The sequence below is a fragment of the Epinephelus moara genome, chromosome 24 (assembly GCF_006386435.1).
Source record: "Epinephelus moara isolate mb chromosome 24, YSFRI_EMoa_1.0, whole genome shotgun sequence".
In the NCBI taxonomy this organism is placed as follows: Eukaryota; Metazoa; Chordata; class Actinopteri; order Perciformes; family Serranidae; genus Epinephelus; species Epinephelus moara.
The window spans coordinates 15,506,904-15,530,117 of record NC_065529.1 but is presented as its reverse complement, the minus strand read 5'-3'; the positions used below and the strand labels follow the sequence as shown (position 1 = coordinate 15,530,117).

The following is a 23,214-nucleotide window of genomic DNA, read 5'->3' as shown; positions in this document are numbered from 1 at the left end:
TGGCACATACCGAGATGGGGTCAAGTTTCTATGGCAACAACACATTTACTGGATTTGCACTGTCTGTGTTTTGATGACAATATTTCCGACATCCCCAGTAGATTCTTCCACATGCTGTAAGTTTTCCAGGTCATTGCTGGAGATGTTTAGATTGTCCGATGTCCTCTTTGCCCTCTGACACGCTCATGTCAGTGAAGTACACTTTGTGAAATGGTCCAGAACATCCTGTTGCTTACTGAAACATTTTGCAGACAGAACACAGATCTGTCTGACATTTCCACGTATAAAGATAAAGCTACTGTCAAACATTACACATACCTTAAATCAATATTTGTTTAAAACAAATGGTATGCAGTCGGATGCAGCCTAACCTGTAAATGTCCGCAAGGTCTTTATGCTGTTGTGATGGAGTTTCTTTAAAGTGTAAATGTCAGTTTAATGCCATTTCTTATTGTTTTGCTTTTCTGGATTTTTTTTTTGTTACTAGTGTACCATTAACATTTTCCCTCATTAAGGTACAGAGAGCTCTGAACATGTAAGTGTGATTTTGCTTCAGTGTTTGACGCTCAAAAGCAACCCCCATTATCTACCCATGGAGTTAGCAGAGTAACTTCAGGGTTAACTCTGGGTTTTCAGTACTACGAAGCTGGTTCTCTTTTTACTGGGATAAATCATCATGGCAACTTATGCTGAACATCTAACCTGCCCTAGAACAGGTTAACTTCAGGGTATCAGATCACAGCCTGTCAACACCCCAACTTCTGACCAATCACATCACTGAAGAAAAAAGTGTCCATGAACATTAGTCTGGAGTTTCAGGTAAAAAAACAGAGCAGCCTATACTGTTATAGGTCAGTAGAATCAGGGCTGTATTTCCACTGGTTTTAAAACAGCTTCTTACAAACACAGAGATCGTTTACACACTAAACATGTGATTTTAGCAGGTGGTTTATTTTAGTCTGCAGTGCTAGTGTTGCTAATTTTATTTTGCCTACTTAATTCATGGTTCTGATGATGTCGCTCATAATTAACACCCCCGCCTCTTTCACACTTGTGGCTGGATACCCAACTTGTTGGTAACCAGCATTGTAATACTGGTTGTACAGACAGCCAATGTTTGGGTTAGTCAAGCCAGATAATGAAAAGATATCCTGGGTATGTTGAACTGGCTTTGTTGTACAGGCCTCTGGTGTATCAATACTGACTGAAGCACTAACCACATTCACTTTCATTATTATTATTATTATTAGTAGTAGTATTTCATTCCGCTACTGGTTCATGAATGTGAGTCATCCAAGGGGTGAATTACTTCCTTATTAAGTGTAGGAAGTCGCTCTCACTGGTGCTTTGAAGCACACTGTTCCTTTTTGCTTTTCTATTAGTATTTTCTGATTTTCACTGATCAACATTTTTGTAAAATAAAACCTTTCCCAGCATGTAAAAATTCTTCTCTTAAAGATATACTATGAAAGACTGGGGCCACAGATGACAGGGCCAAATGACACCTTAAGTCCTCTTCAGACAGTTCCATGAGTGCAGATTATTCTGTGTATCATTGTTTTAGCATCAGCTACTTGTCTAGCTTGATGGATGACAAATGCAGGATGTGTTGTTTGTCACAGCACAGCTTTTTGGTAATCCGCAGACATAAAGGTGTAGTCTGCCATTCTGATCCAATACATTTTTTGTCAAATTCAGCAAATATCACACACAGCCCTGGCTCTATAAATGGGAAACAAGGTGGATCGAACCGAGCCGAGCCGTCCTCCCCCAAAAGAATAGAGCTACACTGTGATATTAATAACACGTACATTACATTGGAGCTTCTGAAGGAGCGCTGACAGGAAGGGTGTATTTATTTGGGTGCTGACTTCAAATACTGACAGTCTCCCTTCTGACTCGCTGACTGATGTTTTAACAATAGACTGGACTCTGAAGAGAACTTCAACAAATTGTGTATACAAGTTTAATATTTTGAAAAAGTTTTACTACAGAATTTAAATACAACATTCTGAAAATCTGAAGAAAAAAAAACCAAGGCTCTACAATGAGAGTGTCTACGTTACAACATGGAAACTGTCCAAACAACAAGTAACACGTGTTACTATCTTTCTCCGGGATTCAGCTGAAGTCTGTTTGAAATTCACATTGCAGGTTAACATGGCCGTTGTCTGTCTGATTCGTGGCAGCACTACTGCGCTTTGTGAGATACACTGTCAGCCACGTTTGGACACAGGACTGACTGGATATGTTGGCCTGCCAGTTTGTCCTGTATGTTCACTGTTCCGCAGGATGGTCACTGAGGTGTCATCTTGGCTGCTTCGGCTTTTATTAGTGAGATGAGTTCAAGGTTAATGAGAAACACAAAGCGAAGACCTGCAATCTGAAGAGACAGATACAGAGTGTTAGGACCATGTGTCATTCAATACCATTCAAATATGTCATGGTTGTTTAATTTGAAGATATACAACTTGGCTGACACCCCTCACACACCTCCACTACTGAGTTGTTATTGAGTTTCCACTTGTTGCCTGACAGGACCGGTCTGCCGTCTATGTAGATGGGTCGTCTGCCCTCATTGGCAATGAAGAAGTCTCCATTATTCTTCAGTTTGATAATTCCTGTAGACATCAATATAAAAGATAAGCATTCATTTCAACATACATCCAGATGAATGACTGATAATTGGTAGTTTGGATACTTTCGGCAACATCAAAGGGGATCGGCTGCTGCCAGGTGAAACAGCTACTAAGTTCTAACATGATTAGGAATGAACAGGTAAAAAAAAAAAGGCAATATTTGCACATCAAAGTATTAAAGGCCTTAACTTTTGAGATACAAAGACTTTGCTTGGTAAATAATGAATTAAACTTCCACAGAATTTGTTTCCATATCTGGCTGAGGCCAAAGCCTAGGCTGTTTTAAGATGAAACATATCACAACAACATAACTTCCCCCCAACCAGAATGCCATGAAGAACAAACCAAGTTCCTGGAGAGAACTACACCCAGAGCAGGGACCTTTTGTGGGCCAGGAAATAAGGCAGAAGAAAAATCTAGACCTTGGTTTCTCTGGTTTAAAACACAGCTGAGGTTCCTGCAGTGTAGGGTTGGCTACTGACCAAATTAAAGTAGTGATTCATATTAAATCAATCTGTGCCAAATTTTGGTACCTGAGAGCGAATCTAGGCGAGACTAATTTAGAGCAGTGGTTCCCAACCTGGGGGTCCTGACCTCCACTATGGGCTGCCAAAACTTCATGAGGGTCATGAGGCCTTCTTGATTTTATGGTGTTTAAGAAACCTTTTTAAAAACTGTACGAAAGGCCTAAATCTTAGCATTCAATTAATTTCTGTTCAGAAAACTAAATAAAATTGTTGTTTTTAAAGTTTGGATTAATATTCAAGATATAAACTTAATATTTTCTTTTACAGTAGAAGGGCAAGATGAGACATGCTGTATTCACAGAGCCTTCACTCTCTGCCACATAGCCTCATCGTGCATTAGAAAAGTACTCAGTTAAAACAACCAAAGAGCTAAAAAATCAATGGCCGAGTGTCAGGAAGATGAAAACACTGATACTGTCAAAAAAGAGGCCTATTACATGTCTGTTACTGTTAAAATACCACAGACAGAGAATCATTAAGTTGTCAAAATATCAGAAAAACTAACTAAACTAACACTTTGTCAGGAGTCAACAGGTTACTCAATAATAGAGAAGTGGTCCTTTAAGGAAACCACTGACTTAGAGTGTAGAGAGAAAGAGAGAGTGACACTATGTCACTCCTGCAGCTTGTTCATGAACAGTGAGTCAGGGAAATGGTGAGCTGAGAGCCGTCGCAACTGCGGTTACACTTTCCAAAACTCGATCCACACAACACTCTGCAATATTTGTAGTGTGAAATGCAAAGCTGGTGAGGACAACACATCCTGTGTCTAGTCTGCACGATCTTATTTTAATAATGCAGCTGTCTGCATCAGCTCTGTGTAGGCTCTTGTCTTCGCTGTGTCGCATGAGCACATCCTGAATTGCTTATGCTTCAAGTCAAATTTTTCTTTTTCAACAAATCGCATATAGACACATGGCTGATGCCCAATAAGACACATTTAGTTTACCACGTGACTGAAATTCACTGTGCTTCCTCCGGGACACACACAACAGCATTCTCATGCTATGCCCCTTACTTATTTTTTTTTTACAATTAAAATTACACTTTTGTTAATATAGAGAGAGTAAAGTACCAAAAAACAATCATAGGTACTGTTGGGTACTAGTATCAGATTCCAGGTACCAGTATCAATTCAAATGTGAACAGTACCCAACCCTGGAGACAAGCAATATGTTGTGTTTCAGTAGCAATACCCACCCTTACTTTACACAAGCATTGATAACTCAACTCACATATTTATGTTCATGTTCAGTGCACGTCTGGGTCAAATACAAATGAGGTGACTGCAACTGCTGTGTGCAAATCTCACTTTTAAAAATAATATATAATAATCATCAGGCTAAATAATCTTAATATCAAAATATCTAAAATATAATATATATGCAAAAGTAGTTCCAATTCTCCAAAAACTTAAATTGTGGGAATGTTTCAGCGGTTTCTGATGTTTTCAAACATTGTTTTGCATGTCATGTTACAGCCTGGAAGCCTATGAGTTCATTCACCTTGTTTTCTTGATATTTTCCAGGCAGGTCCTTCTAGTGATAGATCTACATCTATTGGTTTGTCCTTGGTCGCCCTGCCCAGCGTAATCTGTGAGACAGGAATAAAAAGATAATTAGCATCATAGTGAAAATACATCTTCAAACACAGGAAGTGCCTCCCACTGTTGCCTTCCTTTTTTCAGTTACAAACTTCTACATTACTCCTCTGCAACGACCATTTCTAAATGGTTTCTCACCTCTCGCGATCTCATGAGGTAGCGCACCATTCTTCCTCGTAACGCTGCCAGTGTCTGGTTGTCAAAGTCAGGCATGCTCATGCCTGGTGACACAGACACACATGAAAACAAATTAGTTCCACTTTAACTGGACTCCTCAAAACAAATAAACCTATTAAAGCCATCTGTTTGTGCTTGGTGAGTGAACGTTACCTGTAATACTGTCCACGAGGACCTGCCAACGGGGCAACTCCTGCTCTAACTGTCTGATCTCTCTTTTTTGGTGACGATCGGAAATCATCAGCTCTGAGAGTAAAGATGGAGGTAAATCAGAGATAAGAACCTTTGTGTGAACGATATCAAGATAATCAAAGATTTACTTTATGCTGTGACAGATGAAATGCATTCAACTTGTTTCTTCCTAATCCGATTTCTTACCATGTTCCAACACCTCATCTCTACTCTCCCTGTGTGAAAACAAGCACAGAAAATATAATCAGTGCTCAAATGTCATTGACATACAATCCTCAAGGTGCAGTCAGCGATTCTAATCCAGTACACTTTTATCAGACTCAGCAAATATCTCCTCACGGTCTGCTAGCTGTAGCTAGCTGAGAAAAAAATCTGATGTTCATCTGTGGCTCTGTGAATGGAAAACAAAGTGGCTCTGACCAAGCCACAGAACGCTATTCCAGCCATCAGCTACAGGGGGCCTTTGTGTTCCTGCACAGGACAGGGGAAAGACCATGGATGTCTCAGGGCTCATTCATTTTCAGCGTCTGGTGTTCCTGAGGGTTTGTGTGACATAAATGTCTTCATCCACCTGCATTCACAAGGGCCTGCTTGGACCCCTATGCAGATGTCTGCACTGAACGCATAGCAAACGTGCCAACTGCACATGCTCAAATGTCTTGCTCCAAACTGTAGTTCAGCCGAAACACTACGGTCAATCCAAATGCAGCCACTGCACCACAATGAAGTTCATCTTAGGTTGAAAATTTGACAGACATTCATTTCGGACCCAGTGGCATCTTCTTAGTTTCAGTTTCACCCAGCGTTAGCAGCAAGAGGACGTTAAGCTCACCCCCAGCCCTGATGTGGATCCTCAATAGTACTACGAATGGAATCACGTATGTTTGTCTGACCGTAACTGTGTGTGAACGTTCACTGCAGACAGTATGTCTGAGCCTCAAAGAGAAAGACAGTGAGAGTGAGAGGGAGGCTGATGGGAGCACTAACGGGAGAGGTGTATTTGTTTGATGATGCGTTCAATTGCAAACACTCTTTCTCAAGAATCACTGACTGCACCTTTGGGTGAGACCATAATAAAATACTTCCTTATCAGCAACAAAAGCATGACATGAATACTGCAAAAAGAAAAACTATCTTACTTTAACTTTACATCATCAACCATCTGCTCGGCATCAGAGAAGTTGAGGACCTGGTCTCCTTTAGGGAGAGGCTGGACTGCAACACACAATCAGAGCAACAAAACGATTACATACAGAACTGTACAGAACTTCATTTAGGTAAACAGCACCCAGGGCTTCCTCATATCATATCACACTAAAAAAAGCCTTACACTTAAGTTTATACTTTGTATGACTATTCAAAAGGGGTATGGTCTTTATTGGCTATCCAGATTTTTATTTATCATTTCATGGAGACATGGTCTATAATAAAAAAAGCATACTTAATGCTTTGGAGTCATATTGGTATAAATGTGAAGGCAGTTCAACATACCGCTCTGATCATCCAGTAGGTAGTACTGCTTCAGCAGCTGCCAGTGTACCAGCAGGCTCTTGGGGGTGCGAGACGGGTGAAAGACACCGGGGTGTTTGCTGAGAAGCTCCTGGAACATGTCCAGTTTAGGCTGACTAGTCTGTTCAGTGAGAAATGTAATATAGAATTGCTTGTGAATAAAGCATTGAAATATGTACATTTAAAAAGTTTGCTATATGCAACGAGCTGGACACACTTGCAATTACATTTCTCAACCATTAAACTGATAACTTTAAGATGATTAGATTGTTGGATGTTTCATGGTAGTCTATTTTTGACAACAGTTACACTTACTGAACCAATCTTAGCCAGCAGTGCTTCCTCAGCCTGACTGAACAGAGCTTTGCTTTGGATTGCTGCAATGGCCTCTGGGTGGAGCTGACGCATGGCCTGCCATGCCAGCCTAAACAGAGACAAGAGGGAGAATTTAATTACTTTTTAAATGGGTATCCAATACAGACACTTGGAGGGGAAGGTAAAGCTGCTGCAGGGTAAGGCTGTTCTTACTTTGAGATGACAGGATCGTAGAGGAGAGCGTACCACCTCTCTTTTATTTCCCGCAACGTGAAACGACAGCTGAACTTCACTCCCAAGTGAACAGAGGTGAGGTCTGTGGTCTAGAGACAAACACAGACTCCTTAGATCATGAACTGACAAAACTCAGTCACACAGAAAGTAGTCACATCATTTCCTAAACATTGTCCATCGGTCAGACAATGACTTTAATGTCTACACTGCTCACCTGCAACACAGCATTGATAAGTAGCAGGTCATCAGTAGGTTTCCATCTTCCCAAGTCTTTAGTAATATGTAGAGGCTGCTTGCTCTTCTTTACTCTTTTGGTGATGGGCGCAGGATTTACAACCATGGTGAGAGGCGGTGTGAGAGCAGTTCCTGATTTTGTCACCTGACAGAAAGGCACAAAAAAATCCATTGAACCTCTGTGAGCTTATCATCTTTGCCATGAATGTGTGGGTTTTCAGGTCTTTCGTACCTTTTTTTTCTCGCTAGATGAAGGTTCACTCCCTGAACAGCGGACAGGCTCTATGACAGGAGGGCCTTTGACTCTACTGGATGACTTCACCAGACTGCTCTCCACCAACTCATCATCAAACTTCTTCCTCTTTATTGACCTGAGTACATTATTGTGTTAAAACATATACAGCACTTCTTAAAAGATTTGCTGGTGCACCACAGAAAAACAATGTAAAATATTCATAGCATTACACACAACATCTTTGCTGTGATTATTCTAGTACACACATGGAATAATGCAATATACAAGAGTATAACTCAAACCTGGAGGAACTTCTGCGTTTGGGAACAACACTGCCAAACGCTTGTGTTGCCGTCCTTTTCACATCTTTGACTCCAAGTGACTCTTCATCCTCTGACCGACTTTGGGCACCAGCTACTGCCATCGGTGCACCGACCACAGGGTCACCTGCTTGCATCTGTGCAGTAACAACATAAAACACATCAGGATGTAATACAGAGAGTTCTCACACTAGAGTGGCAGCACTGACATTATGGTGAGACTTGTCATCATTGGATCACCACAGTATAACCCTATCACATGGCTCCACAGAGTTGCAGTGTCCATACAGCAGCTGCAGCTTAATCTTACTCCAGGTTGCAAGATATTTTTACAATTCAACAACAGTTTGAGCCCCTTTGACAGAGCACTTGCCTGTAAGGGTTGAGGTAAGTATGAGGTGAGCAAAAAGTCTAAAGCGTACAGGATCATATTAGTTAGACAGTCAGGTTTTATAAGGCTGTAATGGGAACTCGATGAATAAATTACGTCAGCCTGCGATCATGACAAGTTAGGTTATAACCCAGTTGTACTCATCTGAACACCACCTCATACCATAATGATATTGCAGCTTCATTACGGTAGCTCAGTTGGAAATTAAGTTAAACAAGTGAGGCGGATTGCGCCTTAAATTGTAGTAATTTATCCACAAAGTTACTTTGAAACTCTGCGTAAATCCCCTTTGCAATTAGCTATTATGTCAGGGAGGGACTAGCTAATCAACTTAGCAATGCTTTGTTTACATATAATGTTGGCCATGGTAACTCTACTTTTGCCTACAATGGGCGGTATTTAGTATATAATTAATACCTGTGCCGAGCAAGATAGTTTACCCAGACAATTTTACACTAACGTTACAGTCTGTTAGTTAGCCTCCCTAATTTGATCAAAATAAGGCTCGTTTATATTGGCTAGCTAGCATTAGCTTAGCTAACACAACGTCCTTGCGATAACTACCGTTAGTTAACCAGCGAGCTAATGCAGCTAGCTTCGCTGTCTCGTGACTCACCTTTCGTCGCTGTTTTCCTCCTTTGTGGTATCTGAGCCGTTATGTGGAATCTGTATGGTCTATTTATCCTTTCTATAAACACATCGGTTAAACGTTAGCTAGCTACATTGCTAATTTGCTACATGAATTTGCCGTACGCCCGTTAGCATTAGCTACGCTGCTAGTCTGTTTTCTTCCTGTGAGGTATTATCGCCGTTAGCAGCTTTACAGCTCAGTACCGCCGCCTGCTGGAGCGGAGGGTCAGTCTGAATCATCCTTTGCTAGGTAAGTAAGTAAAGTAAGTAAAATTTATTTATATAGCACTTTTCACAGAGAGGACTCACAAAGTGCTTCACAGGATTAAAATACAAACAAGAATACATACATACAAACATACAGGTCACATACAGAGACACAAAAATTAAACAGTTGTTGCAAAACTAAATCACTTAAGACAAGTTAAAGAATGCCTGCCTATACAGATAGGTTTTAAGATGCTTCTTAAAGATATCAACCGATGCTGCGGCTCTCAAATTCTGTGGAGGGCGTTCAACAATCTGGGTGCAATGGACTCAAAGGCCCGGTCACCTCTAGTTCTAAGCCCAGTGCGAGGAACTGCTAACAGGCCGTGATCGGTCGACCTAAGTGTCCTACTGGGAACATATACATGCAGCAGGTCAGACAGATACTCAGGTGCCTGATCATGAAGGGCTCTGAATGTTAAAACAAGGATTTTGAACTGGATCCTAAAGCTGACAGGTATTTTACATCTACATGAAATGTCGTCTAAGTATTTGAAACTGAAGTTGTTACCATAGTTTTTATTTTATTTTATTTATTAATTTATCTTTTTCCATTTGGGAACCCAAACCAGTACAATTTTCATTTTTTTTTTATCCTGTTTCAATATTTCACACCCTGCTGTTGTCTTAAAATGGTGCTGAGCACACATTATATTATAATCATGATATTATCCTTAATAGTATTACTACTAGCAGTATCACCTTGGCCAGAGAATGGCCCCAGTCCAAAAGTCTTGAACTGTTAACATCACCCTTAATCTGTTTGAAATGCTTTTAAATGCATCCATATATGTGTAAATATCAGTATAACTTGTTAACATATACATTTCAATGGTAGATCTATCAGTTTAAAATTAACTTTCAGTCTCATCTTACTTTCCAGTAATCCATTAACCACTGCCAACTTCATGAAAACCATGGGGGCATCACAGGAAATGTTAGAGGTCTTAATACGATAGTTTATTGCTTTTTTTTTCCTTTTGTTTTTCTCTGTTAGTACACCAACCACAGCTCAAAGGTTTCTTTTTCCTTTTCCCAACAGGGATCCAAAATCTTTCCAGCATAGTCATATGGTGTTTTTGATGCCCCTGCAGGTTTACCCAGTGTACAGTAACAAAATCAGCATTTATCTCAACTCTAGTGGTGTTACTCCCACGGTCCATTTCTCCAGTCAAATACTGGACTTTGGTTTCACTTTGGTCCTCCCTTATCAAACATCTAGAAAGTATAGTGCACACATCTAATACACTTTTACATATCAGGCTGCTAATTGTAGCGTTCAGAGTGTTCAATAACACTATGTTTTGACATGGATCCTTAGTTTCAGGTTGAATATCACTGTTTGGCACTTGGTCCAAATTATCGACCCACAGCAACTGCACCACAGCTCACACTCCACATGGTCACATCACGCAGGAACTTTGATACGCTGTGTGGTATTTCCTAGAAATCACTGCCTACGTGCCACACTAACAGCACACATCTGATCAATTGGACCTAATCTGATGCAGCTGATGTTAGAGGTTGAGGCAAATACTGAATTGTGACAGAGGTGGCTATTTTTGTTAACAAGACAAGTGGGCATCACATTAACACCAACAGAAACAGGTAATATTATTGACATAAACTGGATTTTCACTGGTTTGACCAAATAGAATCAACACATAGGCAGAAGTCTAACTTGAAACCTTTTAATGGCATTTATAGTAACAGTTTTAAAATGTGTTAAATTAGAATAAATACAATGTTCAGATACTGAAGCTTATTACACTTACAAAATGGTAGTATATCACTCAGAGTAGATTTTATAAAAAAAAATTAAGGACAGATAAAGTTGCATCGTAGCGCACTGTTGAACTGTGGCATACATTTACATTTCATACAATACAGACAAAGCCTGAGTGCAGAGTAGCCTACGTTTTGAACAGTGGCACCATGCGTTGCTACACAGGAATCATTTCAACAGCTGCCTTTTTTTTTTCTTTTTCAGAAAGAAACCCGTCACTAACCGCACACCATAAGCACCTTATAAAATACACTTTGATCAATACCATAGCTACATAAAAGTCTCACAGTAGCTCTGTAAGAGCTGAGGAAACAGCGTGTCCATGTGCCAGTCTGAGATTCTCCTGATACATCTGAATAATTTACAGCACACATCTCAGACTCACATACAGAAATGCTCTTGAAATGAAATATGTGCACTACCAGGACACACGGGAAATGCTGCATGCAAGTTAAAACTGCAGAACGCCACAGGTTGTCATAAGATTTAGGAAGGGGTTACTAGAAAATCAAAAATCAGCGTCAAATACAGACATGTTGCAAATTCCTTGAATTGCAGCCTTGTCTGACAAAAGTCTTAAGATTTTCTTTTGAAACATACTGAAGGAGATCACTGGCCTGCTCTTGGCAAATAAGTGCTCGATGGTGATTTTAGTCTAAAACACCCACAGTATTACATTTGGAGTTCAACCGCTCCCACTGCAAAGCTTCGGTGATGAGCTGTCACTGCTCATCCTGCATTCATTTGTCCTTCTCCACACGTCAGCCTCCACACCGCTGGGTTACGGATACGCAGGGCTTTGGCCTTTGTCGTGTCGAAGGTTGAAGGTCTGCTCTGATTGTGTGCAACAGGCTCACGGTTCCCGTGATAACTCCGCCCGCCAGCGCTCTTTACTGCGAAGAGACTCACATTCTCGTTCATGTAACAGATCAGCTCAGGAGACTGGGTCATCGTTCAACAAACTGGAGGCTAATGACACTTTCAGGAACCAGAAGAGTCCGAGTCATGGGCTTAACTGAAATCCCCTCTGGGTCCGGCTTCACGTCGAATTCTATGAGGATCTAGTGGGAACAGAGGACACAGATTTACTCCAAGGTGACTGAAAGGGGAAAAAAATCAAGTGGTCATCATGTGCTAAGTGTTGGGTAGTTGCTGAAATCCCTGGATTAAGTAATCAAATTAATTCATTTGGAACTGGATTTGCACAACGGCTTAAGTCCCCTTCTTTTAGTCTCTTACATTATTCCAAGAAAAAGTGCAGCAAGAGGATTTGTCGGAAACACATACACATTTTTCATCACAGTAACTGGCAAAAAAAAGTCTTCCTTGTTGTATCATAAACTACCTAATAAAGTCTTAATAAAAACTCACCCTGGCAAGAGCGAGGTAGAGCTCCAGCTCAGCAATACGACGACCTATGCAGCTGCGTTTTCCCACCCCAAAGGGTACGGAGGCGTACGGGTGGTGAGTCTGGTCCTTGTTCAACCATCGATGGGGCATGAATTCATCTGGATTTGGAAAGACGGCTGGATCCCGTGATGTTGCAAAGTGGCACAGAGTAATCAGGGTCTGGATGGAAAGATTTTACTGTCAGATATGTGTAACATTCACATTTAGCCCAGTATGATGCGCTCCTCACTGTGGAAGCCCATTTCTGCCAGTGTCATGAGTCTTAAAATAATAAGTTAGTATCTCAAAATAATGAGAAACTTTCTTAAAATATTGAGTTAGTATGTCAGAAAAATTAGAAACTTTTTTAAAAAATGAATTAGTATGTCAAAATAGTAAGAAACTTTATTAAAAAAAATATAAGTTAGTGTCTTGAAATAATGAGAAACTTTCTTAAAAATAACAAGTATCTAAAAATAATGACTTCGCATCTCAAAATAATGATAATAAAAATAATGTGAAAATAATGCCTCTCATCGTTTTGAGATACTAAGTCATTATTTTCCAAAAGCTTTTCATTATAATGACTTACAGGATGTTTTTTTTTCATCACACTGGCAGAAATGGGCTTCCATACCTCACAGTGTACATGACACATGACAGAATTGAAGCCAAACACTCGTCACAGAATATGAATGATTTCAAAGTGCGCTAATTCCCCCACACACTCACATTTTTAGGGATGAGGTAGCCTCCAACCTGGATGTCTCCCTCTGTAATGACTCTGGCATTAGCAGGAATAACTGGATACAACCTGGAAAACAAGACAAAGTGAGCAAAATCAAATTGGCTTATCCTATCATAAACTTCATGTCCTCAGGAAATGAATCTTTTGAGTTATACCTGAGCACTTCTTTGACTGTGGCCTTCAGCAGAGGCATGCGGGCCACGTCGGCTGCCTCAGGAATCCTCCGACCCTCCAGCATGCGCAACACCTCATCCCGCAGTGATGCCTGCACCTCAGGGTGACGTGACAGCTCATACAATGACCAGGACATGGTGCTGGAGATCTAATAAAGACAGATAAGATGTAAGAAAGGTTAATAAATCAAGGAGAATTGACAGGCAATATCCAGCGAAGGAGAGGACAGAGTTATTATTCTTACTGTGTCGACTCCTGCAAGGAGCAGCTCTGTCACGTTACTGTAGACTGTCTTCATGGGCAGCCCAGTCTGCGACAGGAAGTAGGTGAGATAACGGCCCTCCACGTTCTCTCCACGGGCGACCTTCTCTGCTTCAGCCGTCAGACGCTGGTCAATGTGGCCTTTTGCTGGAGGCACACAGATTAGAGGCGGTTACGACAGTGAAGGTGCAGCGTGTACTGCAGTCCTGAGCTTCCTGGTGTGATTTTTAATAAGCTACAAAGACCATGAATTAATTGCACAGTGATTATTAACTGCACTTTCCCACAAACTTAACATTTGGGGAAAACAACTAGACAGCTAGCTTTATTTTATATTCTAACCATGACTGATGCTCAACACTTCAGCGCAGACGATCATGCAGTGCGTGAGGGTTAAGGACTTTAATCTCCTGCTTCCTGATCCAGTTTGCACCAGAGCGATTATTTTAAACATGTTCAATTCAGATCTGGATGAGTCTTGACGCACTGTAAGAGTGAGTGGAACGATAACCAGGCGCTGAGTGGAAACCAGCGACAGCCAATGAGAAATGAGAGGGGGGCGGAGGGAAAGTAATCAGAGAGTGTGGAAAGACATACAGAGTGTTGCGCCTCCGTGTTTGTTTTGGTTTCAGGTTTTAGTGAAGTGCTAGCTTGTGTAGGGTCTGCTGAACATCCCTGCTCATACATATAAATATATTTTAAATGTATTTGATTGTTATGCTCTATATTTTTCATTATTTCTGTCAGTTTTCTCACATTTAAAAGCATTTATGTAAAATATAGTGTTACATACACAAGTAGGGCTGGGCAATATATTGATATTGTGTCAATATCGTGAAATGAGACTATGTATTATCTAAGATTTTGGATATTGCAATATATATGTTGACTTTCCTGGTTTTAAAGGCTGCATTACAGTAAAGTGATTTAATTTTCTAAAGTGTACTGGTTGTTCTATTATTTGCCTTTACCCACTTGTCATTACTGATGATTATTTATTCAACATCTAATTGTGTAAATATTTTATAAACGCACAAATAATAGTTGTTGCAATATCGAGGTATTTGGTCAAAGATATGATATTTGAGTTTCTCCATATCGTCCAACCCTACATTCAATCATCACTATTGGAATTAATATTTCTAAGAAGGTGTACATTTTGCTTCTTCTCCCCATGCCCACACTAAACTCCAAAGATTAGCAGTGACCTACCAAAGTCGAACATGTAGTCCCAGCACTGACAGAAGACGTTCCAGGGTTTAGGGAACAGCTGGTGCAACCACTTGGGCATGGCCATGGTGAGAAGCGTCATCACAAACATGGTGTTGATCGACTGGATGAAACGCTCTGTCTCTTCAGGGACCACCTCATCAAGGCAACCAATCCTGGATTCAAACAGCACGGAGGAAATGCCTGTCAAAGAAGAAAAGAAAGAAAGGTAAATGAGGAGGTGAGAAAGACACGGCACACAGGCTGAAAGATATGCACTGTAAACTCCAGCTGCACAGGGAGATGAAACCACATCTGAGGCTTTTGGATTGTAACGTTTTTATTTCTCAACAACAGTTGGGCTGGCTCCCACTCAACGCCACAATCATTTTAACGACGGTGGAGTAAACGTTGGAGCGCCGTGCATATGACAACACAGTCACTGGACTGGAGCTGTGTTTAGTCTGGGGAGATGTGGGCGAGGAAAATGAATGAATGAATGTACAATAACTCTCTGATCCCGAAAGAATAACTGCTGAGGAGCCTCGAGGCAGAATGAGGACCAAATTTAGCTGCACTCAATAATCAGCGTTAATATGAGCTGGTATTAATCTAAATTTAGGGAAGTACAAAGACCATTTAAGAAGTATTGTACTTAGGTACAATTTTGAGCTACTTGAACCTGACTTGAGTGTTTCCATTTTAATATATGTTTCTAATCAACTATATTTCAGAGGAAAATACTGTTGTTAGTTATCAGTTGTCAACTATTAAATTAATCACCAAATAATTTGACAATTGATTAATAAGTTTGAGTAATTTATCAAGAAAAAAAAGTCAATATTCCCTGATTCCAGCTTCTTAAATGTGAATATGTTCTGGTTTCTTTACTCCTCTCTGACAGTAAACTGAATATCTTTGGGTTGTGGATGAAACAAGACATTTGGAGACAGTGATCAACATTTTCTCCCCATTGTCTGACATTTTATAGACCCAACAACTATTCTATTTATGGAGAAAATAACTGACAGAAGAATACATAATGTAAATACTCATTAGTTGCAGCCCTTGTGCAAATTTTATACACCAAATATATGTTCAGTTTATAGGGTATGATGCTGTGTTGTGGGTTAAACTTCTCAAAAGTATGTAGTAAAGTAGCTTAAATTAGCTCCATCTTAAGAACCACGACATTAAATGTTGCTTACGCAGTAATGCATCAGTGACAATTACCCAATATAATATAAATATATAATAACGTGACACTCTAAAGTCGTTCATTCTGCTTTTCCTACTCCTAACTTTGAATGCAGGACTCTTACTTTTCCTTAAGTACAGGACCTGACTACTTTTTTCCACCACTGGACCTATGAGCTAAAGGTTACTTATTGTCGATCTATGATGGAAATGTTGAAACTATTCGGGCTCAACCAGCGTTGACAGACATGTGTTTAAAATGTCAGTGTAATCACGTAATACTGCTTCCTGCATGTGGCTGGCCCTAATTACCCATGTTTACACGGTGTGGTACACCCTGTAGTGATGCATGACGCGACCACTCCTCAGACCACATGAAACCTTACCCTCGAGGCCGAAGCGATAGAATTCGCTGGCGATGTCGGTGACGAGGCCCTGGGAGCGCCTGCGAAGGCGAAGTTTGGCAACGAGGTCGCTGACCACGCCGTTTAGGGTTTTATCATAAGCTTCCACCGCTTTTGGTCGCAGCATGTGCTTCCCCAGGAGACTTCTTACTGACTGCCACTCCTCCCCCTCACTGGGAACACACACAGAGTAAAAATGAACAAATGGTCATGTTAGTAAAGTATTTCAGCTGCGCTACATCAGGGTTTCAAGGGTGTTTAACAGCTGGATTAAAAGGGTTTTGTCCACTTTATGTCATTCAGAATCAGAAAAGAACTTGACACCAGACATTGGTAATACAGTAAGAGGGTAAATAATTCAAAGCCTTGTAAGTCGAACGTCTCAGCATTACACTTGTAGGACGTCACAGATCTGTTTTCCCTGCCCTTTGATCACTACGGCCGTTTTCCATTCTCAGTTACTTTTTTACATCACTTAACGGCCACCACATATCATTCAAGTTTACTTTAAATCTGACACTATCTTGTGATTTGTGAGTTTCTAAAGAGAGAAGAGGAAGTCTCAGGGTGAGACTCACGCTGTCAGGAGTCCATAGTGGTGTCCTCTGAGCTTCCTGTAGTCCTTCCAGGAGGAAAGGTCAGAACGCATGGGGTGCTGGCCCTCCTGCCTCAGCACCTGCTCAATGAGCGCCGGATCAGCCACATGAACCGTAAGGATGGGGCCGAAGCTCGCCTTCCACATGGGCCCATACCGCTGTGCTCCTTCCAGCTGGGACATGAAAGACAAAGAGAGAGAAGCGAACTTGTGAAAACCCTGCAGGCTATGAGGTAATTGGCGTCATCTTTAGATGCACTGTCCTTTACTGTGAAAAGCACAGTGCAGAAATGAAGACGCACGCAGGCTTTTCTAATTCACTAATGATGAGATTGTTTCTGTTGAAGTTATGTAACTTGACAGGCACAGTTTAATCAGCCATACCTTCGTCTCTACTTGACAAGACGGTAATTATAATATATACTGAGGAAGGAAACAGCCTCTTCCAATATTTAAATAAGCCCCTCCCCAATATATTGATGAAAAGTCATATAGATTTTTTTCCTTTTTTTGGTCACTCTTTATATTATACAACTTAGACATAACAGGTCATCCTAGGCCAGCCGGGGGAGGGGAGGGAAAGGGTTAGACATTAGGTTAATTTTCCTTCTGGAGTTTCAATACCGGCAACATTTGTAAAACATGTGGACACATATGGATGATATGTGACTGTAGATATCTGATTTATTATTAAAATAATACATTTACGGATACATTTTTTTTTCTGGGGTGGGGGGTGACACCCTGGCAGATTTGGTCTCCATGAATGTGACTCCATGGTTACGGCCCTGCTACTTGACATTGATAATTGGTGGTTAAATGACCTGTAAAGTTATAAAATGTTTAACTGTCTCAAAAGGTAAGTTTAGATTAAAGCCCCCTTCAACTCAACAGTGTCTTGCTTATTGCTTGATGGATGATGTGTTATGTGCAAAGCTTGACACTAAAAGACTGTTTTCACATTCATCTGCTGACAGGGGGAAAGTTTGTCTGTGCACACCTTAGATCTCAGAATTTTCCACCCACACATTCACCCATGATCAGAAATGCATTCAAGCTGTCCGTCCTTTGCATCATTTTAAATCATTTCATCCACCACGTTGCAGCCTATTGAATGCATTTGTATTATAATATATATGTTGTGGCTCCTCTGCTGAACCTCATCATCTTACCTGCAGCTCGTGCAGCCGTGACAGCCCCCGTTTGGCGAACAGGTCCCAGGCGAAGCTGGCGACCGACGGTCCGGGCATGTCTTGCAGAGTCTTCACCGCCTGCTTGGCCGATGCGCCCTCAGCCCATCTCTCCATCCACTTGACCAGGGGGAAGGCGCTCCGGCCGGATACTCTGAGGGCTTGTTGCAGCATCCTTCTCACTATGATCATGAGGCGGTGGCCGGACGCGGCTCTCCTGGATGTCGGTGCTCATTTTGCTTTCCCCGGCTGGAGGCAGTATTTATAACGCGCGACCTGCTCCTCGAACCCGCGGAGATAAAGCTGTACATTTTTTTAATCTGGGCCAATCACGGGTGTAAATGCGGCACAGGCCCCGCCCCCTCCCGACTGGATGAGACACTGAAGGCGTGAACCGAGAGGAAGGTGTGTCCAATCAGAGGGCTGAGCTCAGACCGGCCCAGAGACGGCACACGTGGAGGTCCTGGATAAATAATAGCCTGCATGACTTCTGTGGTACTGTCGAGGCTTATCTCCCCCCTCCCCTCCCCCGGTGCAGCCCTTTGCTCTCTGATAGTCCATCAGACAGACAGACATGTTTCGAGTGATCACGCACATGTGGAAATGAGGTCTTGTGTGCTTAATAGACCACTTACCCCTCAAGGCCAATGTTATTATAGATCCCATTGACTCAGGCAGGCCAGAGCCTCAAGTAGAAACAGATGAATCAATAACCAAACAAAGTGGCCTAAATTACTATTTGGCCACGCTCACTAAGCATCACAAACAGGCTTAATATAAATAAAAAGGGGTCTGTTGAGGGTGAACAGTGACAAAGACAGAACATTATGTTGAGCTTAACCTGGAGAAATAAGCAGGGACAGCCTGAGTCTCTTTCAGACCTGGCGGGGCTTTGTTTACCCAGCTATGACCAATTCTTTTGCTGAAAATCCTGACCTGATTTCGTTTGAACTGGAATTTGTCCAGAGCACCATGTGTGCGGACTGTGAAGTAACAACTGCGGGGCTGTACTCAGAATCTGTTTTGACATTTGCTCTACGAATGCTTTAACTAGAAATCTTAGATCACCCAGTTTCCCAGAAACACTGAAGACTGACTGGTGAGCTCAGTGGGACCAGCGAGGCATAAAATTTACACTTGAATGACTTTCTTATCCTTTATGGTGCATTTAAACTTGTTCAGTGTTTGCAGGATGAGCCTGCTGAAATGTATCATCCTTTTTCCAAGAGTGTCCTGGCAAGTCATTAAGCCTAGTGTGTCAAACCATGACACAGTCAGTGTTATCAATTCAGAATTTTGAGAGTACAAAGTATAAATGCAAGAGCAACTTGATTCAGGACCGTAATCACCTTTTTAACATTGAAGGGACCATCTTCATTTGACACCCTCTGCGCCCCAACCCTTCAGGATCTGGGGGAAGTAACCCACAGGAGAAATTTTTAGAAACTTAACAGCTAAACCAACCCGGTCTCACTCCGAAGTCCAACACCGCTCTTCAACTTTCATTCGGAGAGCGGTATTCGTGTCCTGTAAGATTATACAGCCAAACCCTGTTCTTTTTTCCTAAACCTAACCACCTGCATTTGTTGTGGTAGGAGAAAAAAAAATGTAAATTCAAGTTGTTGTACTGACATAGTGTGATTATTTTTTGAAAGAGACCGTATGTAAACGGTAAATTTCCTGTGAAAACGGAAGTGAATCTTGAAAGAAGACAATATATGTAACAGACAGAATTTCACACGGCGCCCCAGAACGTCAAAACCAATGCACCCAGGGAACCCTGCACGTCGTATCTGGACATGGAAGGTCTATGACCAAACATCAATATGTGACGAGTGGTCATAGAGTGAGAATATGTTGGCTAAATTGACCACCAGGGCGTCTCAGAGTTTTGATGATTAAGTGCCATTTCAGGGACCGAGCTTATGATTCAGGACCGCATGGGAGAAGTGCACACACTATGACTTTTTAAATGACATTTTTATGACATACTAACACTTTATAAAAACACAAATTGACAGTGATATAGCCTACATAAAACTCATATTATATTCTAGTTTTTCACTTTTAATACCTTTGAGAGTGATGAAATAGAGTGACAGTTCACTGTTTGACACCAATTGTACCCACAGCAGTCGAACAACTGCATCTGCAGTGGAATGGTAACGCCACTTGCGCAAACCATGTACAAAACTGCAGCACACCATAATATTAGAACCAGTAGTAATAGTTTTTTATGATTGTGATTACATTTGCTGATGATTATTTCAGACAATGGGGCTAAAATTGGTTATGGATTTAATGTGTGACAGTAAGTTATTCCAATCAATGCAGAGACTGGGAGAAAAGAGAGGGGAAGCTGATCAGAGTGTCTTAATAAATACAGAGGCATAAAAATTGCTTCACATAAGACTGATAATTAAAAACAATGCATTAAAAAAACGAATATCAACCAATTACAATATTCTGTCATTTAGACAACAGCCTCATGCATATCACACTGATGGGTATAAAATGAATATTTCAAAATGAATCTACATTAACTGTTGTAAATAATATTAAAAGGTCAAAGGTGGGACATAGTGTTATGACTCATTATGTCAACATAACCCAAAATAGGTGGGTGGCAAGGTTTTCCTGACATTGATGAAAAATAATGTTTGGACCTATAACACACAGACCTTGATTTATTTTTTTATTACAACATCATCCATGTGGGGCTCAGAAACAACAGTAATATCAAGGTATTTTAAGGAATCAACTTATAATAATATAAATCCCTCACTGTATGTAATTTAAAGTGTACTTTGTAGTGCCAAGAAGCCTATGGTATGATCAAAAACATTCTTGTGTGTAATCCCTTCTGAAACATATGATTAATAATCATCCTTTAAGCTACCTATCACCCCAATACCAGGCCTTTGCCATTTTAAATCACAAGTTATTATGACCACAATAATGTATAGCAAATACCACTTCTAACAATAGCCTACCGCAGGCAAATGCTTAAAAGGTGCATATATAAATGATTGCAGCCTGGAGGAGAAAGAAATATAGGTTGGTGCCTGAAAATGAGCCCAGCAGCTTACTAAAGGTTGTTAAAAATGACATATTAGCGTTTTCTTCTGTCTGCTTATAATGATATATAAGAATAACAGTGGACAGCGTATTATTCATGCAGGAGTATCCGGCAGATTTACTACAGGTCTGCTGCCCTGTAATGTTCTAACTTAATCACGAACAGACAGTGTGGAGTTTTGCTGAGTGAAACACTGATTAAGAGAAATCTGTTCCCCACTGCAACATCACATGTCTGGCCAGCATGATGCTGGCTAATAAAGGGTCTCCCCTGACGTGATAGATGAAATTTTTTGATCATTTTTTAAAATTGAGAAAGGTACAAAAAAAAAGAAACATTATACATCATACATTTTACCCTTCTCCCCCCAAGCCTTGTTACAGTACAGTGCAGTGACTTGTGAGTAGAAATAAAATTAGAGGTCGTAAACATAATTTGGCTTTTTTCAGTGTTATGTTGGAATACATCACGACATCCTGCAGTCTGTGAGGCAACAACAGATTCTCCTTAATTGGTCTCCAAGAGACTAAAGAACTAAGATTGAACCATGTACAGAGAGGACAAGAAGTCCATTTTAAATTTGATGGGGCCAGCCCTTCCTGTGTCTTGTCTCATCAGAGAATTGTGACTTTTAAACAAGGCCTCTTTTCTTTCCATATGAATTTGGAGATAAGTGAGTGAGGTTTTTCCCAGTAACCAATGTAAGGAGAAAGAAGGATAGTAGATACTAAACTATTGATATAACGGCTTGAAGAGCTCTTGAAGAGGTGATTGACCAGCATTCAAAGTCCTTCTGTACCCAACTGTATATACCATGAAAGTTTTGTAATGGAATGAAAGATGTAGAAAGAAAGTCATTAACACCGAGATGCCTGTAACTCTATTGGCATATGGGAGGGCAGGGGAATTTGAGATATAACTGGGCATGAATGCATCAGCACTGACTTTGTCCAGTTGATTTCATAACCAGATAGAGAACTGAATGTATCAAATGTGGAAAGCAAATATGATATTGATGATATTGTGTTACCTATGTAAAGAAGGATATCATCAGCATACAATGATATTCAGTGAGCTGTACTACAAAAAGTAAGAGGATGCACTGACGGATGCTGTCTGATTTTCTCAGCTAATGGTTCTTGGGAGAGGGCGAATAATGGCAGGGGGGGGCAGACCTGGTGAGTTCCCCTTGATACTGCAAACTGGGCGGAGCAAGTATTGCCAGTGTTGACCATTGCCGAAGGATTGCATATAAGGCTTTGATCATGGAGATGAATTGCATGCCTAGCCCAAATTTATCCAAAGCAGCCCAAATATAATCCCATTCTAACCAACTGAATGCTCTCTCGGCATCTAGCAATAAGAACGAGCAAGGAGAGGTCAATACTACCCGCCATGTGAATGATGTGCAGCAGGCAACACACATTATCAGATGCTAGACAAGTTTTAATGAAACTAGTTTGATCATTGTGGATCAGTTTCATTAGGTGTACCTTTAATTGAGTTGTAAGTACTTTAGCACATGTTAACATTCAGAAGGTCGAGATGTCTGTAAAACTGCATTGAGGCAGATCTTTAATTGTTTGGGAAGCACTGTGGTTGTAGCAGTGTGATACATGACATTTTGATTTTTAGCAGCTAGCTGTTGTTATGGGATCCAGCGCAGAATATTTAGATATTTTTTTATTTATTCTTCTTTTTTTTCTGGGCTAATCTTATATGTTGGCATTCTGCAAAGGGCAAGCAAAGTGTGCATGATTTATCTGGCTGGGGGCTAGAGGAAGATTTAACCTCATGAGTATGACCTATACTGCTTGCGTAGACTGAATGTGATAAAAGCCAATATATCTAACCGATAGTAAAAATGTCATGAACTAATTTTGGTCTGATAAATGGAAATGTTGAAAAA

At 40.8% G+C, this 23,214-nt stretch overlaps 2 protein-coding genes across 2 annotated transcripts; both read right to left on the bottom strand.

Moving 5' to 3' along the window:
• Positions 1 to 1,952: 1,952 nt before the first annotated feature.
• On the bottom strand, positions 1,953 to 9,187 carry mcrs1 (microspherule protein 1). Its single transcript, XM_050038904.1, has 14 exons — positions 8,993 to 9,187; positions 7,968 to 8,122; positions 7,663 to 7,801; positions 7,411 to 7,575; positions 7,176 to 7,285; positions 6,963 to 7,071; positions 6,630 to 6,768; positions 6,278 to 6,353; positions 5,325 to 5,353; positions 5,100 to 5,192; positions 4,908 to 4,990; positions 4,672 to 4,759; positions 2,494 to 2,621; positions 1,953 to 2,383 (listed from the first exon to the last, which is right to left on the bottom strand). The coding sequence occupies exons 2-14, from the start codon at positions 8,120 to 8,122 to the stop codon at positions 2,297 to 2,299; spliced, it is 1,401 nt and encodes a 466-aa protein (XP_049894861.1). The 5' UTR covers positions 8,993 to 9,187; the 3' UTR covers positions 1,953 to 2,296.
• A 1,761-nt stretch (positions 9,188 to 10,948) lies between these two features.
• On the bottom strand, positions 10,949 to 18,522 carry LOC126386498 (25-hydroxyvitamin D-1 alpha hydroxylase, mitochondrial). Its single transcript, XM_050038889.1, has 9 exons — positions 18,209 to 18,522; positions 17,020 to 17,210; positions 16,424 to 16,614; positions 14,844 to 15,044; positions 13,615 to 13,778; positions 13,352 to 13,518; positions 13,181 to 13,262; positions 12,431 to 12,628; positions 10,949 to 12,120 (listed from the first exon to the last, which is right to left on the bottom strand). Exons 1-9 carry the CDS (start codon positions 18,416 to 18,418, stop codon positions 12,007 to 12,009), a joined length of 1,518 nt encoding a protein of 505 aa, XP_049894846.1. The 5' UTR covers positions 18,419 to 18,522; the 3' UTR covers positions 10,949 to 12,006.
• Between the last annotated feature and the right edge of the window lie 4,692 nt (positions 18,523 to 23,214).

Bases quoted from the DNA above. Each gene is read 5' to 3' on its own strand.
- mcrs1 (XM_050038904.1), bottom strand. From the start codon at position 8,122: ATGCAAGCAGGTGACCCTGTGGTCGGTGCACCGATGGCAGTAGCTGGT. The intron at 7,286-7,410 runs GTGAGCAGTGTA...GTTTGTCTCTAG, and splicing joins TTATCAATGCTGTGTTGCAG to ACCACAGACCTCACCTCTGT. The intron at 5,193-5,324 runs GTAAGAAATCGG...CTTTACTCTCAG, and splicing joins AGATGAGGTGTTGGAACATG to AGCTGATGATTTCCGATCGT.
- LOC126386498 (XM_050038889.1), bottom strand. From the start codon at position 18,418: ATGATCATAGTGAGAAGGATGCTGCAACAAGCCCTCAGAGTATCCGGC. The intron at 17,211-18,208 runs GTAAGATGATGA...TTCATGTCCCAG, and splicing joins CACGGCTGCACGAGCTGCAG to CTGGAAGGAGCACAGCGGTA. The intron at 12,121-12,430 runs GTGAGTTTTTAT...TGTTCCCACTAG, and splicing joins TCTACCTCGCTCTTGCCAGG to ATCCTCATAGAATTCGACGT.